Raw genomic sequence first — 18,881 nt, 5'->3', positions numbered from 1 at the left:
ATGAATTCTGCAGTAAAGGAGTTTAAGCTACAAAAAGAGTTCAACCCTCTTCTTCAAATCCTTGTATTTTCAGAATACTGCTTAAGAAATGCCTCTGTTCCAACTGCCTTTCCTGACTGTACAATCCCAAAGGGCATTGGATTAGGGCCTAAATTCTTATTAAGGATGTAACTAAGACAAGAACAAAAAACCCTTCAAATTGCACTAAACAAAATTATATTAAATATAAAGTATATTATTACCCTATATTCAAAGTCAGCAAACTCCCTGCCTCCACGACCACCTCTGAATCCGCCACGAAAACCTCGAGGAGCGCCGAAGCCACCTCTTCCACCCACACGTCCTCTGCCACCACGGAAACCAATTCCTCCTCTACCGCGGTAGCCGCCACGACCACGATTTGAACGCAGTGGTATGCCGAAAGTCTCCGCATTTAACCTTCTTTCTTCAGCCCAGGTTGGTCTCCGTTCTCTATCACATATAAAGCGGTAAGAGCCCTTTAAAATGCATCTAAACTTTCATTTTGAAACAGCCTACAATGAGAGAGCCTGTCCAGCAGCACCCAAGTCACCACAAAAGGCACTAAAATGAAACACTTCTGCTTATCTTTTATATTTAAGTTTTGCTTGATGTGATACCTATTTGTAGGTATTTGAATGCCTGGCACAATCCTTTTAGTATAATGAAAAGGAATGTTTTGCTGTAGCTATATACTGTAATATTGCACTGAGAATTTCACTTTAAGATGGAACGCTGTCTTGTGTAGACTACATTCTGCACAATTACAAAGGCTCTATGTTGATTCAAACAGGAAATTGAGAAAATTAGTACCAGGAAACTTGAAGTCAGGCCTTAGTTTTCTATTTTCTCTATCTGATGGCACTGAAACAGCACTGAACCTCCAACTGGTGAAAAGAAGTTATAGAAATCTAAATTCTTGTCCTTCCTCCTATCAGTGCATCACCGGGAAAGCGCTGAATCAACTCTCAAAAAGTGCATCACTCCATCAAAGGACCTGTGTTTTATTTTGCATATTTTTATACTGGGAAATTTCAAGTCCCACTTGTACTTTGGTTGCTTTCCAACCATAGTCATGAACTTCATTTTTAAACTATAAACAAATTAATGCTGATGCACTATATTATGAAACAGACATGCACTGAGGAGAATAATGGGCTTTCCATTGCAGACATACCTATTGTCATCACAAGAGATGTTATCAAAAAAGGATTTGGTTTTGTCATAGTAGCAGTTGGGTCCAAGTGGATCTTCTTCATCAGCATTCCCTTCACTGTTTTGGGTGTCAACACCTGAGTCTCCTTTATCTTCCCCATTTACAGGCTTCTCTGGTTTCTCAAGTTTATCTTCTAGAAAAATAAAAACAATCAGAATTCCTCCATTCCAATAAGATTTAACAGAAAAGGCCAACACTAACTTGTGACAAAAATCTAGTCCTATAATAAAAGAACGAATTTTTAAAATACAAAAAAATCCTAAAGCCTAAACATTACACACTGTTCCACCTTTTAAAAAAAAATCTGACCTTCATATGGTTCCCATATGAAAGAACATATATAGCAGTTAGTTATGACTCATAATTTAGAGGGGAACTTCTGGAAGATCTAATACATGGGAATAACCATAAGATAACTCCATTGAGAGAAGGTGAGTATCCAAATGTAACAGTCACAACTGTAGCCATCTATTAACTAGACCTTCTAAATTAGGATTTGTGTTATTGCTGTCCAGTGGACTGAGGCCCACTTGATTTTTTGCAGATTAAATGAAGTGGTATTAGTAGGGGAGATATTAAAATCATTTTATAGTTATGGAGGTGTGTTATACTTGTTTGGAAGTGTGAATTTATTAGATTCTTAACAGGACTAAAGATCTGTATTATTTAACATACAAGAACAGAACATATAATTAATTAAAAAAACTTTGCCTCTTCATCCTCTTTAAGGGTTGAGGTTTATCAAAAGAACTTCTGATATACTATAGAGGACTCCACTGCAATGTTATAGTGCATTGCTAAGTTAGCCGGTTCTGTAATAGTCCCCAAAAGTTAAATTGTCTTGCTTGGATCTCAATGCCTTGCCAAAAAAGGAAAAAATAAAAATGATACATCAAAAGCTGAACTTTTTGCACACCAATGTTAAATATTTACAACAATTCCCCTTAGCACTATGTGTTAGTAACCTTTACTGGTCTACTGCCATACACTGCACATACTTCCTCAAATGAACATGCAAAGCAGCATCTTCGTTCAAGACATATCTACCTAAGACAGACCACCACCAGTAAAAGGGCTGTGAAGACGCCCTCTCTGCATAGAAATGGCTGCAAAAAATCTGATTTTATATTTTGCCAGACCCCACATTTTAAACTCTTGCACTACAGAGCTCTAAAAACAGTTACTAACCTTTCCATAACTGTTTTTCTTTGAGATGTGCTGCACATGTCCATTCCACTCTAAGGATGTGTGTGCGCTCCAAGCACAGTCTCCAGAAGTTTATTCCTCAGTGGTATCCCGTTGGGTGCTCGCTAGTGCTGTGCACTCATAGCCCCAGTATAAGCGCCCAGCCAACCTGCGCCCCTCAGTTCCTTCTTTCCAGCTAACTCTGAAGAGGGGTAGGACGACGGGTTGTGGAATGGCCATGTGCAACACATCTCAAAGAACAACAGTTACAGAAAGATTAGTAACTATTTTTTCTTCAAGTGATTGCACAGACATGTCCATTCCACTGTAGGTCGCTCCCAAGCAGTAACACAGGAGGTTAGGTTGGACTGTAAAACAGCGTGTCTGGAAATGGCATCAGCCCTGGCTCATTGAGTAATGGCACAGTGAGTAGAAAAATGTATGCACTGACAACCAAGTCGCTGCTCTGGAGATGTCCTAGATAGGGACCCAGGCCTGAAACGCCGCTGATGAAGCTTGCGCCCTCATGGAATGGACAGTCAGGATAGCTGGCAGTCCAACACCTGCCTGTTCGTAACATGTACGAATGCATGATGTGATCCAGGAGGAGATCCTCTGAGCAGAGATGGGGAGGCCTTTCATCCTATCATCTATGGAATGGTTTGGTCCTATCAATATAAAATGCTAGGGCACATCTGACATCTAGAGAATGGAGATGTTGCTCCTCTCTAGTCACATGTGGTTTCAGGTAGAAAACCTGTAGGATAATTGCCTTTGATTACTGTGAAACTACCTTCGGAAGGAAAGCAGGGTGAGGGTGCAACTGCACCTTATCCTTAAAGATGACCATGGACAGGTGCTCTGATTTAGGGGCACAGATATCAGAGACTCTTCTGGCCAAAGTAATAGCCACCAGAAAGGCCATCTTCCAGGAAAGGTATGACAGGGGGCACATTGCCAGTGGCTCAAATGGGAAGCCTGTGAGTTTTGATAGAACCAGGTCTAGGTCCCACAGGGGTATGGGGCTCAGAATTTGAGGGTATAGCCTTTCCAGGTCCTTGAGGAAACAAATGGACGTCTCGCGCGAGAAAATAGATAGGCCATCTACGGGGTTGGGGGTGAGTGTGGAATGCAGAAATTGCTGCGAGATGTACCTTAATTGATGAAACCCTGCTGTTTTAGGTGTAGCAAATACTTAAGAACAGTCTGCATCAACAATTGCATAGGTGAGAGATTGAGTTGGGAACCCCAAACAGAAAAACGCTTCCACTTGGTGAGGTAAGTAGCTCTGGTAGAGGGCTTCCTGCTACCTAACAGGACTTGGCAAACCTGCTCTGAGCAGACTAACTCTGCTCTATTCAGCCATGGAGCTTCCATGCTGTCAGGTGGAGAGCGCTGAGGTTCAGGTGACAGGAGGAGAAGAGCGCTTCTTCCTGTCTGTTTAGGTTTCACATGGCTGCGGTGTTGTCAGTGAGCACTAGCACACTCTTGCTTGAAATGTGAGGCAGGAATGCGTGACACGCCAGGCAAACTGCCCTGAGCTCTTGGACGACATGTAACAAAAGCTCTTCTGGGGGACCACAGGCCTCAGGTTCTGAGGGGCCCTACGTGAGCTCCCCAGCTCAACTCTGATGCGTCCAAGACTAGGGAATACCTGTGCAAACCCCCAGAGGGTCCCACTACCAATCGAGGGAGGTGAAGACCAGGGGAGGACTCTGAGAATTGAGTCCAAATAATAGCAGTTTGGTGAGTACACTGAGGCAAGCCAAGCCTGAAGGGACCTGAGGTGTAGCCTTGCACACTGCACCACATACGTGCATGAGGCTACGTAGCCTAGAAGTCTGAGACAGAAATGATGGTTCTTGTTGTGTGCTATTAGTGATGTAATTGCCTGAAACCAGCCCTCCAGGAGGAAGGTCCTGGCTTGGGTGGAGTCGAGAACCACTCTGATCAATTCTATCCTTTGTATCAGAGTGAAGATAGACTTCTGCTCATTTATTAGCAGGCCCAGGGCCTGGAAAGTTGACTGTCTGAAGATTCTGCTTAAGCCTTGGATCAGCCTTTGACTAGCCAGTTGCCTAGATGGGGTAGATTTGCACATCCCCTCTCCATCTTCTCAAGAAAGCTGCCACTACTGCCATACACTTTATAAAGACCTGTGGGGCTGCCAACAAGCCAAACAGGAGGACCGTGAATTGGTGGCAGGTTTGGTTCATGAAAAACGTGAGAAATCTTCTGTGGCCTTGGAAAATTGGAATGTGGAAATAGGTGTCTCTTAAATCCAGGGCAGCTTACCAGGCCCCAGATCCAGGGAGGGGATGATGGAAGTTAGAGAGACCATGTGAAAACTTCTTCATCTTGAGGTAGCTGTTGAGGTGGCACAGGTCTAAAATAGGTCTGAGACCACCATTGGCTTTCGGGATCAGGAAATAGCGGGAGTAAAACGCTTTCCCTCTTAAGTCCTATGGAACCTCTTCCACGGTTCCCACCAGGAGGAGAGCTTTCACGTCCTGGGCTAGAAGTTGCTTGTAAGAGGGTTTCCTGAACCCACCTCCACGGTGTTCAGCACCCCATGGTCTGTGGTGATGTGAGACCATGCTGAGATGAAGTGGAACAGGTGGTTCGAAAACAAAAGGGGACAGAAGATCCAGCGATATAGGAACTTGTGTAATGACTTCAGGCGTCCCATGAAAAGGACTGTTTCGAAACCCTGGAATATCTGGGTGGAGCTGATAAAAACGTGCTGCCCAACGGGACAGGTGTCATCCTTTCAGAGGCCACCAAGAAGGAGCATCTCAAATGGGGCCCTGGCATGGGGGGGGAATGCCCATGGGTTCAGAAGAGGTCACTACATAGGTAAAGGTCAGTGACCACCGGGCCAAGCAGTCGGAGGCACCTCTGTTGCTGGGTCCATGGCAGGTCTGGGAGACCGGAAGGATTATAGGGGTGACTCCTTGGGCAACAGGGGTATGATTGAACCTGACTCCAAGGATGAGCCTTCCTTTGTGGACAATGGAGGTGCGGTTCCCACCAGTGTTGGAGATCGGTTCTGGGGCAGGGAAGCTTGCACCGGAATTAGCAAGGTCAGTTTCCCTCTGGATGGTATTGTGGGGCCCAGAATTGGATGGCAGCTAGGGGCTACCTGCTCCCTCCTGCCCATCAGCGCTGACGACTTTCGTACTGCTGGTGATGGCAGTACCTAGAGCACCAGTAGGTGTCTGGCTGTGGCAAATACCTCGGGAATGGATGGCACTGCAATTGTGCTAGCACTGCTCTCCCTCCGGAGTCAACAGCTCATCTGGGACCACATTCAACGGTGCCTGCATACAGGCTGGAGTCAATGGTGCTGCCCGCAAAACTGAGGCAGAGGAGTGGTCCAACCTAGGTTGCACTCCGCTCTCCGTGCCTAGCGGAGGTGGAGAACGTTCCCTCTCGGCCAAGGATGGCAAGCAGTGCTGAGATTTCTGCTCAGTGGGAGGAGGCCTCCTCACCAACATTGAGAATCTCGGTGCTGAGTCCAACCGGCTCAGCTCGGAAGAAGGAATGAGCACCGCCTCCATTAATAGGAACATTAGCCTGCCTCCCAGTCATTCTTTGTATGAAGCTTAAAATCAAGGCAGATCTGACAGCAACACTTTCAGCAACTAGAATGCACGTCATTCAAAGACAAAGCCCTGCTGCAGGAGGAACAGGGCTTGAAGCCCACTGACCAGGGCACGCCTTGGAACTGGGAGCAGATGAAACTCAGTTGATAGTTAGATAATCTAGCTGACACTTCTCCTTCAGCGATTTACACTCTAGAAGTTCAAAAAAAACCCGAAGGAAAAAGTCCAGAGAATAGCTTGCTGTAGAGCAAGGAGAGCAGTTCTAGTGACCATCACAGGCAGTAAGAAGGAACGAAGGGGGCACAGGTCAACCAGGTCCTTTAAAGTGGCATTATGAGCGCAAAGCACATGCGGGTGCCAGAATCGACCTGTTGGATACCACTGAGGAAAAAAACAACAAAAAAAACCTTCCAGTTGCCGTGCACGGGGTGCACACCAGGAGCAGCAAAAGCTTTCTAGAAGTGTGGGGCCACCGGCACCCAAACCATGGCCCTGCCCTCACGCCACCCCTGTCCCCACCCCCAAACCTGCACCACCACTTCCCCCCAAGCCACCCCTTCTTGCCCTCACAACCAGGTAAAAAGAGGGCTATGCCCCAGTGCGCACACCCCTGCACTGGAATGGACATGTACAATCCCTCAAACAACTACTGCTCCTCTGGCTGCTCCTAGAGGAGGAGAAAGGCAAAGACAAACAAATGGATACACTGGCAGAGGAAAAAGGAACACATATCCTCCTCTCCAATGAAAATATTTGCTCCAAATTCTCATTTTGGTATCTCACTTGACTTTCATGTACTGAATTAATGGACTATTGACTGACTTAAAAAACTGGCTAGGGACTGAAATACATAAAAAAATTCCAGAGTTGGAACATAATCCATGGATTTTTTCCCTACATCCCACCATCTTTCCAGAACTCAAACATTTACTACCTTTTCCTATTGAGAAAGGCTGCTCATAAACAGGGTTGCTAGAAAATACACCTGCTACAGCTAAGTAGCACAATTTTGGATATTCTGTACTTCAGAATTGAAAACAAAATTCTTTAAAAACCCAGCCTAAAATACTAAGCCAAATATTGTTTAGAAGTCTTTCAAGCCATTAATACATAAAGAAACAAATGTTAGAAAATAGGTTTTTTTCATGGTATCTATCAGTTTCTAGAAAGCAAAGGTTTACTATGATATGGCCTTTAAAGAAATTTTCCCAAAAGAGCCTTTGCTTTATTAAGCCACACAACCTGTTTCTTATTTTCCCATGCTGAACTCTAGAACAGAAGTGAGTTTACCTTTTAATTTAAGTTTATTATGAAATTCTCTATCAATTTCCTCCTTGTTGAATTGTGCATTTGCACTTTCAAAGTCAAAGTCCTTCTCAAACTTCATTGGGCCATCCCGCCTAATACCAAATCGTCCTCTGCCACCACGGTGACCACCACGGCCTCTTCGTGTTGAAGGTCCACCTGGAGCTGTGAGAATTTAGGATTTGAAAAGATTCACAACTTTAAGAATGCCCAGTATGACAGGTCTGTATCTCATGCACCAACTTTCTGCATCTCTTGTGAGTAAATATCTGTTATATCAGAGAGCACCTCACAATCTTAAATTCACCTATAATAAATACTACAATAGAATAGAAGTTAGGCCTTCCATGAGGATGTTCGATTACCTTGATTAAGCAATTTAAGTTAGAAAAAACAGTAAAAAAAATATTGTTTTGAATTTAAAGATGTTTGCAACATTTTATTCTTTGACAACTTCTATAATAAATGATCAGGGCTTCGCATTTCACACCTGCTGTATTTATCATCTAGTTACTAATATTTGCTTTTACAACAACACTATTCAAATCACTACTTAATGCACTGCCATCAGGGCACGTGTTTCCTTTATGCATGATTTTTGCTCCTGGTATCCCATTTCAATACTTACTGTTGCCATCCATAATTAAATGCCATCAGTTCCCTAAAACTAATTAGGTGGATTTTCTGTATTGCTGTGCTCTGTACAGCAGTGAAAGTCTGCATGGTTTTAAGCTTTATGAATTATAACTAGAGAAAAAAGTTTCCCATCACTTTCCTAATATAAAGTGAGCAGTTATGAGTCCTTCCCCATCCGTAGTCTGGACATACCCTTAGCTACGGTCTACATTTTGGGAGGGGGGGGAGAGGAGGGTGTCAACGTAAGATATGCAACTTCAGCTACGGGAATAGTTTAGCTGAAGTCGACGTATCTTATATCGACTTATCTCCCATCCTCACGGTAGATCTATTGGGGATCGATATATCGTGTCTCATCTAGATGCGATCTATTGATCCCTGAACGCGCTCCTGTCCTCCCCTGTCGACTCTGCTACTGCCACTCTCCCAGTGGAGTTCCGGAGTTGACAAGAGCGCGTTCGGGGATCAATATATCGCATCTAGATGAGACGTGATATATCAATCCCTGATAGATCGATCGCTACCCACCGATCTGGCGGGTAGTCTGGACGTACCCTTAGCTACTAAAGCCTTAAAATTAACATCTCAAAACAAAGGTAAGGTTTTTCTCAAAACAAATTTAATTTACCAATTTGTCGCTTGTTTTCATTTCTGAGTTGCTCATTTTCTGATCTTGAAACCTTGTGTGCTTCAGCTACAGATGGAAAATAATGTAGACAAGCAAGTCATATATTTTTATCATTCTTCTGTACATAGCTATGTTATATAGAATTTCAAAATCAGGTAGGTGATAAAGCTTAACAGAATTATAACAATTCCCCCACCCTAATGACGGAAATGTGTTTTTTAATTTAAGAAAAATTAAACAAGTTAAGATTACTAGAATTCATTGGGTAAAAAAGATGAGATTTCAGACCTCCACTGGCACATAAACTACCATTATGCAGTATGAATAAAAATACACCTTAAAATCTCACTTAAAAGGAATCCATAAACCATTCAAAAGAGAAAGCACAAGACAGGTAAAAGGAAAATATCCAAAGTTCTACCTCGTCTGTGCTCCTGATTCTCTAAAGATTTTTGGCTACCAGATGTGAAAGGTCTGGCTGACACAGGACTCCTTCTCCCAACAGATGCTGGAGCAGGTAAATGGGCTGAAGCTGTTTGTACTGCTTGTTCCATGGTTGGGCTCTTTCTCAAATGGTCTATCTGAGGACTTGAATGACCTAAAATGTAACCAGGGAGATAATTTCTTATCTACAAATTTTATTTGTTGCTCTCAAGTCAACCAATCTAGACTGAAGGGGTTATCTGCCTTACCAGTCAAGACAGCTGTGTCCAAAGAGGAAATAAATATTTCTGCACCCTCAGATCCACTAATCCAGACTGAAGAGATATATAGCAATTCCCCTTCCCCCAGTCTAAAAGAAAAAAAAATGGGTAGGACAATTAATTCCTACCAACCCAGCCACAAGTGTTCTAGCTATGGAATGGAATTTTCTGATGTTTGGGTGGTAGGAAATACTCTTCCCTCTTCCTTTCTGTGAAGACTGAGTAGAAGGTAACTGCCCTCCCAATGGCAGATCTGTACCTATCTATATAATTAGGTTAGTGTGCTGCTGTGTGAATGTTCTACAAATTAATGAACAGCAGGCAGATGAGCTGTGTAAGCTTCTTCACAGAGTTCTGTCCATACGCTTCAGTTTTGATTTGCAATACACTTGCTACCACAGTCATAGGCATCTCCTGAATAGACACACCCAGCCATGCATAAACTGCACGATAGCATGAGTGATGTTGACAAATTTCTGCTAGAAAAAGGAAAATAAAAACCAACCCCCCCCCAAAACCTCACTTGTGATTCAGATTCCAAGAGATTACAGAGAGTGAATCAACCCACTGCCCCCCCGTTCCCCAGTTTTTTTTTTAATTATTGTATTATTAAGCCACAACCTAGGCCTGGGATCTGAAACAAAGAATGAGTGCCAAATAGGTGCCTGACTGGAAGGTTTAGGCAGGTAAAGCCTTCAACCCAAGACTACATCTTACACGTTAGTTCTAAACACCATACAATTTTAAATATATCCATAGAAAAAAAACCAAGCTGTTCTTTTAATAGTTAAGTTTGAATGTTCAACACACTTTCCCAGTTATTGCAGCATCATTTCTATTAATATAACAACTTTGGTAACTGATTCTATTATGGACCCTGAAAAGAAGAATCTGTTAGTCTCTGATCACAAAGTTCACCTAAACCTTGACAGAAAATAAATTGAAGTTAAATATTTTTTCATCTTTTAATAACTGGAGGATCGAAGGAAAACAAAATGAAGACTTAAAAAACAAAAAAAGTCTGCTGTTCAGTTTTTCCTCACCACCCCAATGCCATTAATAAAAGGATATTTTCAGAAGACTTTACTCCTGAACTTTTCTGTGTTTAAGTATGCCATAGAGATTTGGCCAGGCAATTTCCATTACTATTGGGTTCAATGGCTTACCCCCCACATGCCACTTTAAAAAGCAGATGTTGTAAGGAGTGTGTTTTAAGCAAGACATGAAAAGTAATTCTGTTCTTCTCCATGCTTATAAGGACTGAGCTGGAGTATTGTATCCAGTTCTGGGTACCACATTTCAGGAAAGATGTGGACAAAATGGAGAAAGTTCCAAGGAGAGCAACAAAAACCATTAAAGGTCTAAAAAACAATATGACTTATGAAGCAAGATTGAAAAAAATAGGTCTGTTTAGTCTGAAGAGAAGATAGGGAGCAGAGGAGGAAGACATAACAGTTTTCAAGTACATAAAATGTTGTTACAAGGAGAAGGGTGAAAAATTGTTCTCATAACCTCTGAGATTAGGACAAGAAGCAATAAACTGAAATTGCAGCAAAGGAGGTTTAGGTTGGACATTAGGAAAAACTTCCAGTCACGGTAGTTAAGTACTGAAACAAGCTGCCTAGGGAGGCTGTGTTATCTCCTTCATTGGAGGTTTTCAAGAACAGGTTAGACAAACACTATCAGGAATGGTTCAGTTATTGCCTTCAGTGCAAGGGACAGGACCAGATGACCAACTGAGGTCCCTCCCAGTCCCATACTTCTGTGATTCGGTACTTGGAATGTGGTAGTTGATACTGACAATAAAACTGAATAGCTCCAAGGATATTAAGAAAAGCATAACATAAGGAATAAAGACTTCACAACAGGGTTAAATAAAATTTGAGAAGTCCCTCAGACCATATACATCGGAGAACTTAATGTTTATCATGCTATCTATGAAATTAATCAAGGAATTCTCCAATTACAAAATTTCACATTAACTACATTCAATGTTTATTTTAACAATCTGAACTAAGCAGTTTAACTTTTTTTGTAGAAGGAATTCTCTGGGTGGTGACCAGTGCTATAACTACATGCAATACAGCAAGTTAAGGAACAAAGACAACACCTCTTTCTTGCTTGTCTTGGCCAGAGCCACTTTTGTTATGGAATATATTTTGGCTATTGTGATTTATAAACAATTACATAGTCCCATTAAAATGGAATGAATGGGTAATGACAATAACTGGGCCTATCACTATGATTAGTAAGAAAGATCAATTAGTCACTCAAGAACTTACCTTGAGATAGCTGTGTTTTTAGTGATCTGGCATCTGTTGTAAAGACGGAACCAACTGCACTGCTTTGGGATAAGCTAGCACTAGCTGAAGTTTCTGTTCCAAAAGATGTCAAGGAACCCCCTGCTTTGAAGAAAATAAAAGAGCTGTAAAGATTTAAAATTGGTTTCAATTATTCTGTTTTGTGGGTACCATGTCATTTTTTTTAATTAGGACAAGTCACTTAATTGTTAGTGCTTTGTTAATCATCCTAGAGTAATACTGAAATAGACAAAAATTGCACTTTTAAAAAACTCTCTTCAACAGATATTGTGACTTCATGTAATGTAACTTGCCTTGTAAATCTGCACAGCTTTGGAGAGATAACAAGGTTAAGATTTAGTAATAAATTGCAATGGACATCTCATCATGATGAGGTGACCTTGCAGCAAGTTTTATAAGCCTAAGGAATCCTACTGACAAACAAAATGGTGATGCTTGGACAGTAAGCATCGGTGACAGAAGCTTGGCAGATAATGAAGTACGTTTTCTGATAATCTGTGTTGTAATTCAACATTTCCGTCTCGCTGATGGACTACAGTCTAATGGATAGTCAGAACTCCCAAGTATTACTGACTGACTCCTTGAGTTCTTAAAAGTCACAACCTTTCTGCAACAGTCTCCCTTTTATAAATGGGTATTCTATAAGCTATTGCAAGAAAGGCTGAAGCACAATTTTACCTTGAGAAGTGACTACAGGTAAAATATTCAGATGCATATAAGAGATTGCAGAGCCAAAGTCCCATTTGCAAAAGTGAAATGGTATGTTCTCACACATAGGGAGATATATTAAGCAGTTATACTGCTTTAATGATAAACTTATCCTTTTTATTCCTATTCATTCTGTGGAGTAACAGCAACCAAGGGGGAAAGCTGGATTCTGTTCTCTTCTACATTAAAAAAAAGTTATTTACTAAATTCTAAACAGATGCATCTGTTAAAACCTATGGAAAGCAATGGGGTTGCAAACGTATAACTGAAGAGTTAAATTTGCCTGCTAAAACCTTTTTTCTTACTAGTGATAATGGCTAAAACAACACTTTAATCTCAGATCACAGGCTAAACTTGTAGACCAGCAAGTAGCATCCAGAGGTCATTTTTACTCAGACTAAGCACATCTGATATGGAAGTTCTTGATACAAACAATTGTCACAATACCGTTTTACAGCCACTATAAAGTCCACTTTTATTTTTAAATGTGTGCATGGTGCTTTTTTTAAAATAATCAAAAATAATCTTTACACATTTAACTTTTCTTTCCATTTGGTGGTAAACTGTATTGGCACAAAATCCCTTTAGGAGATAATTTTGATCGCCATACAATTTTATAAATGCGAGATACAACGCCATGGCCAGCTTCCTAGTGTACGTTTCACAAGGGTGATTTTTCAAATACACATGAAAAGTATGTTATGGGTATTAAATAGCACAAGTCTGATTAAAAAGCCTCAATTTTATTTATTTATTTATTTTAAAACGTGCTATTAAGAGGTAACAGAAAAACCTGAGAGGAAGATGTACCCTCATACACTTCTCCCACTTAGTTTTAGGCATGGCAGTTTTCACACTGAGGATTCTATGGGCTACCAAAAGTACATTTTTCTATCACACTAAGTTAGATATATCCTATGCTGCAAAACAGTTTGCTCGCACCCAAATGTAGCAAGACACTTAAGGTCATCCACAAAATACATTCCTGATCATTAACAAGGTTTGCCTCTTCATTTTAGTTTCTTTCAGCAATCCAAATCAAATTCTGTAGATGAAAAAACATAAGGGTGCAAACTATGTTAAGTTCTGCTTCTGTTGTACACAGACCTCCTGAGTTTCTAGCAACCATTGCACGTCACCACATCAGCCCTGTAAATTGCACTGGCACTTGCATCCACAGCAGTACAACTATACTGGTGACTAGAATGCCAGCATACACAAGGCCTTGCTCATTTCTTTTTTCAAAAACCAGGGCAGATTTTAGGACCCATTGAGACCCAGGTACTCAACTTGTAAAGATTTTACAAAAATTGTGCTTGTGCCTTTTTTGTTTCTTTATAATGTATGAAGCAGGCATGCAAGGAGTGCTTCCTTAAAGTTTATGTTTATCTAGAGAAAGCATTAGAAATATCAACTGTCGTCTTCCCTAGTTTTACTAGAGGACATTGGTAGGGGAGGGAGTTTATCTCACAGGAGGTGCACTACTGGCTCTAACACCTTAAATGAAAGGGTTAGCTAAAGGGTCTGAGTGATACTTAAATCACAACCATTATACACCAGTCATTTATACACATTTTCTGCATCTTAATTTTACAGGAAAATACAAAATATTAAAAAGTAAACATACCAACTCCAACAGCACCAAACTGCTGCCCCACTAATGGACTTGGACTAAACTGGCTGTATGCTGGCATCCTGCCAAAAGGACCATAGGATCCCACAGATTGGAATGAAGAAGTAGAAGACGATCCTAGTGAAGACTGAAGACAAATATTTATAGAATACAATACACTTCTGCAATGCAAGGAGCTGAGAAAATGTAGGACTAAACTGCTCAATGAACAGAGACAAAGTCACTAAATCGCATAATAAAGTTTATAAAAATGTGAAACCTTACTACACCTCTATCTCAATATAACACGGTCTTCTGGAGCCAAAAAAAAATAATCTTACCACGCTATAGGTGAGACCATGTTATATCGAACTTGCTTTGGCCCCCCTGCTCCTTGTCCCCTGACCACCCACTCCAGAGACCCCTATCCCTAATCACCCCCAGGACCCCACCCCGTACCCAACCTCCCTGTCCCTTGACTGCCCTGATCCCTAGCCACACCCCCCTGCCCCCTGACAGGCACTCACTGGCAGCGGCGGGAAGCGGAGCAGCCCAGCCCCAGCCCGCTCCACTCTGCCAGCTCCCAGCTGCGGTGCCCCGCTTCCTGCCGCTGGTGAGTGCGGGGAGGTTGGGGAAAGGACGCTCCCCATACTCACCTGCGGCGGGAAGCGGAGCACCGTGGCCCCAGCCTGCTTCACTTTCCTTGCCCCGGCCCCAGCCGTGTCACTCGGGGGGGGGAGGGGGAGGGGGAGGAGGCGGCAGCAGGCTGCGGCAGCGGAAGTGGAGCAGCCCGCCCCAGCCCGCTCCACTCCACCAGCTCCCAGCCATAGCCGAGTATGGGGGGGGCATCCTTTCCCCAACCTCCCACACTCACCGGCGGTGGGAAGCGGAGCACCGCGGCCGGGAGCTAATGCGCTGATCCGCCAGAGCACTGCTTTACCACGTCGTATGCGAACCCGTGTTATATCGGGTCGCGTTATATCAGGGTAGAGATGTATTCATAAAAGGAATACACATTGTTTAATATAGACCTTTCAAACCGACAGATATTAGAAACAGTAAAGAAAGCCCCAAAATACTGAAGTACCTGGATTATTCCATGTTAGAATTATTCCACAAGAAAAAGTACATAGGCAAAACTTTCACAAATATACATGCAATTTGGGGCATTCTCACACATTTTATAGTGTTGCCAACTTGAGATTTCATCACAGAATTTATAATATTTGGTGTTTTCTTAAAGCCTCAGTTTCTGGACTCTCATGATTACAGAAGAATCTCAGCTTCCCTTAAAAAAAGTTTTCAACGTTGCCAAAAAACCCAAAGTGTTTGTCTACACTGCAATAAATAACCCCAGGCATAGAGTCTCGGAGCTCTGGCCAGTTGACTCAGGCTCAAACTGCAGGACTAACAAAATTGCAGTGTAGACATTTGGGCCGGGGCTCCAGCTGAGGCCCAAATGTCTACAGTGCTATTTTATAGCCCTGCAGCCTGAGTCCAAGTCAAGTGACCCAGCCCAGCTGCATATATGCCATGGGTCTTTCATCACAATGCAGACACACCCTAATCTCAAACTAGAAAGCAAACAAAACAACCAAAATGCATTTTTTTTTTTAAATCTCATGATCTTTTAGTGTCCAATGCATGTTTTTTAATGTCTGGCATTGGCAATATGGCAATTTATAGACTCATAGACCACAAGGTCAGAAGGAACCATTATGATCATCTAGTCCAACCCCCTGCACAATGCAGGCCACAGCAATTCCATAGCTTTTGAATAATTTGGCAGAAACACTTCTGCTAAGTTTAGTGGCGCACTGAGCTATTTGTTACCTATGATAGCAAGGGCTTTATTTGAGAATTGTGCCTTCTGGGCTAGTACGTGAACATTAAAATTGTGTCATTCAATAGAAGGAGAATTAATCAAGTTACTTTTAATTCCCCTCCCTCTCCGTCTACTATCAGAATGGCAATTCTAGAACATCCCAGCAACTATTAAGACAAAGGATGCATGCATATATAGCTTTGCCTGTGAGGAGAGATTTGAGGCTCTCCCAAGTCACATGGATACTACAAGATTGTGTGCGCGTCAGGAGTGGTGTGAAGGCAGCTGGAGATGCACTGTTTTCCTTCCAAATAATGACTACTTCCTTTTAAAATAGCTTCCCTTTAGTATGGAGACTTTTTTGATCTAGAACAAAATCAATATTATTTAATATACTTGCACTAACCTGCAGGACACAGGAATTTGAACATACAAGCCAAGATTGTTAAAAGTGACTAATGATTTTGGGTGCTGCTGTTTGTGTGTTCATCTTGACACACCTTAAGGAGTCTGATTTTCAGAAAGCACTGAGCACCATCTTTAAAAGTCAGACACTTAAGGAGTCAAGTTACACACCCAATAATTACTATTCGCTTTTGAAAATCTTGGCCAGAGTGTATAAAACACTGTTCTGTAGAGCAAACTTGCAGTTACTGTTTCCAAAGCACTAATTGCCACAATCATGGAAAGCAAATCTGGTTCCAAAAGAATGATTCTACAACTTTAGAATGCCCAGATCTTGGCACTGTGTGTTTACAACACAAGGTAGTGTGAAGAGTTTATTCTTCAATGTGTTTTGGGACGATAACTGGACAGTATTAAATTACACCCTTAGATTGCAAACAAACATATCTAACTCTTACCTGAACAATAGCAGGGTCCTGGGGCAGAGAACACTGTGGCTTTGGTGGCTCACAAACAGTAAGGTCTTTAATATCACTGCCACGGAATATAATATACTCAAAGACTTCATCACGAGGTGGTATAGGACGATCTGTTGGTCTATCTTCTGTACCAAAGGAACGTACTGCAGGGGAGAGAAGAAATCAAGTCAAGAGTTTTATGTTGTTTCAGAGACCACGGTTTTATGAGATATTTATACACCCATTCTGACAGAGCCAAAGGGAAAATTTGTATCACTGATTTTCAATTCCCTATAGATAAAACACATGCAAAACAGAGAAAATACTAGGAGTACTTGTGGCACCTTAGGCCTGGTCTACACTGGGGGGGTTCAAACTAAGGTACGCAAGTTCAGCTACGCGAATAGCGTAGCTGAACTCGAAGTATCTTAGTTCGAAGTACTTACCTGTCCTCACAGCGCGGGATCGAAGTCCGCGGCTCCCCCGTCGACTCCGCCACCGCAGTTTGCGGTGGTGGAGTTCCGGAGTCGACGGGAGCGCGTTCAGAGTTCGATATATCGCGTCTAGATGAGAGGTGATATATTGAACTCCGAGAAGTCGATCGCTACCCGCCGACCCGGGCGGGTAGTATGGACGTACCCTTAGAGACTAACAAATTTATTGTAGCATAAGCTTCCGTGGGCTACAGCTCACTTCATCGGATGCATGTAGTGGAAAATACAGAAGGAAGATTATATATACATATATACATACACACACACACACACACACACACAGGGAACATGAAACAGTGGGCGTTACCATACACATTATAAGGAGAGTGATCAGTTAAGGTGAGCTGTTGTCAGCAGGAGAGAAAAATAACTGTTTGTAATGGTAATGAAAAATACTATTTAATATTCACTAGGGGACACTGTTTGTTGCTAACACACCAGAACGCCTTACAACTAATACAAGAAACAAATTGTTTATGACTTGCAAAAAACCCACACTAGTTTAAATTTAAAGATAGAAATCTTCTTTGCCCTGTTCCACTTAGAGGTGAGCCATCATCTTTACCATCATTTGTTAACTGAAATAAGTTTTATTAGATCTGGCATTAACTACAGAACTGTTCAGAGAGAGAATCAATATAAGCCACAAGTGATAAACCAACTTTTGTCAATCTGAGGCCTTGGCTACACTTGAGAACAGCAGAGGAGAGGCTGGGGGCAAGCCTCCCGGGGCAGGAGCTAAGGGGCTGGGCAAGAAGGTCCCGCAGGCCGGATGTGGCCCACGGGCTGTAGTCTGCCCACCTCTGGTCTAAGCTGTATGATAAATTGTTATTACAAAGGTTCCTTTTCATATTTTTTTTTAAAAAGGAGAAACTTGTTGAATAGGTACCAGTCCTTGAAAGTAAATACACACCACTAAAACAAACATTTTTATGCAGATATGCAACTAGATGAGACATCCTAGGTAAGTGGTCCTGTTCTCAGAGACCTGAAATATGTTCTGGCAGTTATATATGTTGATATCTAGATTAATAGAATAGCAAATTAAATTATGCCCCTACTACTGCATTTAAGAATCACAAGGATAAACAAGACTGACCCAAAGTGATAAAGACAAGAATATTTTTCAATGAGAAAAATCTCATTTCACGTGTAAGTTATAAGCTCTATAAAAAGGAGGTGAAAAATAAGAGAGTCCAGAATAGATGTAATGCATATACTATTTCTCTTGTAGATGAAGGTTTAATTAACTTATTCTAAACTCATACTCATTTAAATTTAGATTAGACTGTCGATGAATTCATTAGAACAGGACTATCTTCATAAATGTATGCTTTGTGCAATCATAACACATTGAGTATTACTGTAATGTTAGGTATGTAAAATCTAATTTTTACAGTAACTGAATTCCAAACAATTTACAAGTCACTACTGCATTGACATTAGACTTCCTATTAGGTCCCCTCTTGTTTCACCATGCATAACCCCCTCACCACATATTCCTAACAGGCATAGTGTGTTATCAGTTCCTTCTTCATTTGTGTCCATTCCCTCTACCTTCAAACTTTGAGAGAAGACTGGAGGAGAGGAGTTCACAAGGCAAAGTCTTATCTCCTTCCTCATCTTCATGTTTATAATTCTTGAGCAGGCAGTCTACTCCTGTTTCCTTGGCTTCCTTACTTCTAACCCTTTGTAATCTGGCTTTTGTCCTTCCACTGAGACTGCTGTCATTAAGGTCCCTAGAGTCTTCTTCCTAGTGAA

The 18,881-nt window shown here is 41.8% G+C and overlaps 1 protein-coding gene across 4 annotated transcripts in view; it reads right to left on the bottom strand.

The window, feature by feature from the left end:
- Nucleotides 1-18,881, bottom strand: part of LSM14A (LSM14A mRNA processing body assembly factor) — a 32,428-nt gene that overhangs the window by 3,751 nt on the left and 9,796 nt on the right. Inside the window, exons 2-9 of one of the 4 annotated variants that reach the window (XM_039502967.1) lie at nt 16,627-16,790; nt 13,954-14,086; nt 11,580-11,699; nt 9,015-9,191; nt 8,594-8,659; nt 7,315-7,494; nt 1,196-1,364; nt 243-471 (exon numbers count right to left, since the gene is read on the bottom strand). In XM_039502967.1, coding sequence (XP_039358901.1) covers nt 243-471; nt 1,196-1,364; nt 7,315-7,494; nt 8,594-8,659; nt 9,015-9,191; nt 11,580-11,699; nt 13,954-14,086; nt 16,627-16,790 — 1,238 coding nt within the window. Of the gene's footprint in view, nt 1-242; nt 472-1,195; nt 1,368-7,314; nt 7,495-8,593; nt 8,660-9,014; nt 9,192-11,579; nt 11,703-13,953; nt 14,087-16,626; nt 16,791-18,881 lie in introns of all 4 variants that reach the window. The other 3 variants (XM_039502966.1, XM_039502965.1, XM_039502963.1) reach the window with 3 other exon arrangements.

This window comes from Mauremys reevesii, linkage group 16, assembly GCF_016161935.1.
Source record: "Mauremys reevesii isolate NIE-2019 linkage group 16, ASM1616193v1, whole genome shotgun sequence".
Classification (NCBI taxonomy): Eukaryota; Metazoa; Chordata; order Testudines; family Geoemydidae; genus Mauremys; species Mauremys reevesii.
This window is presented reverse-complemented; position numbering and strand designations above follow the sequence as displayed.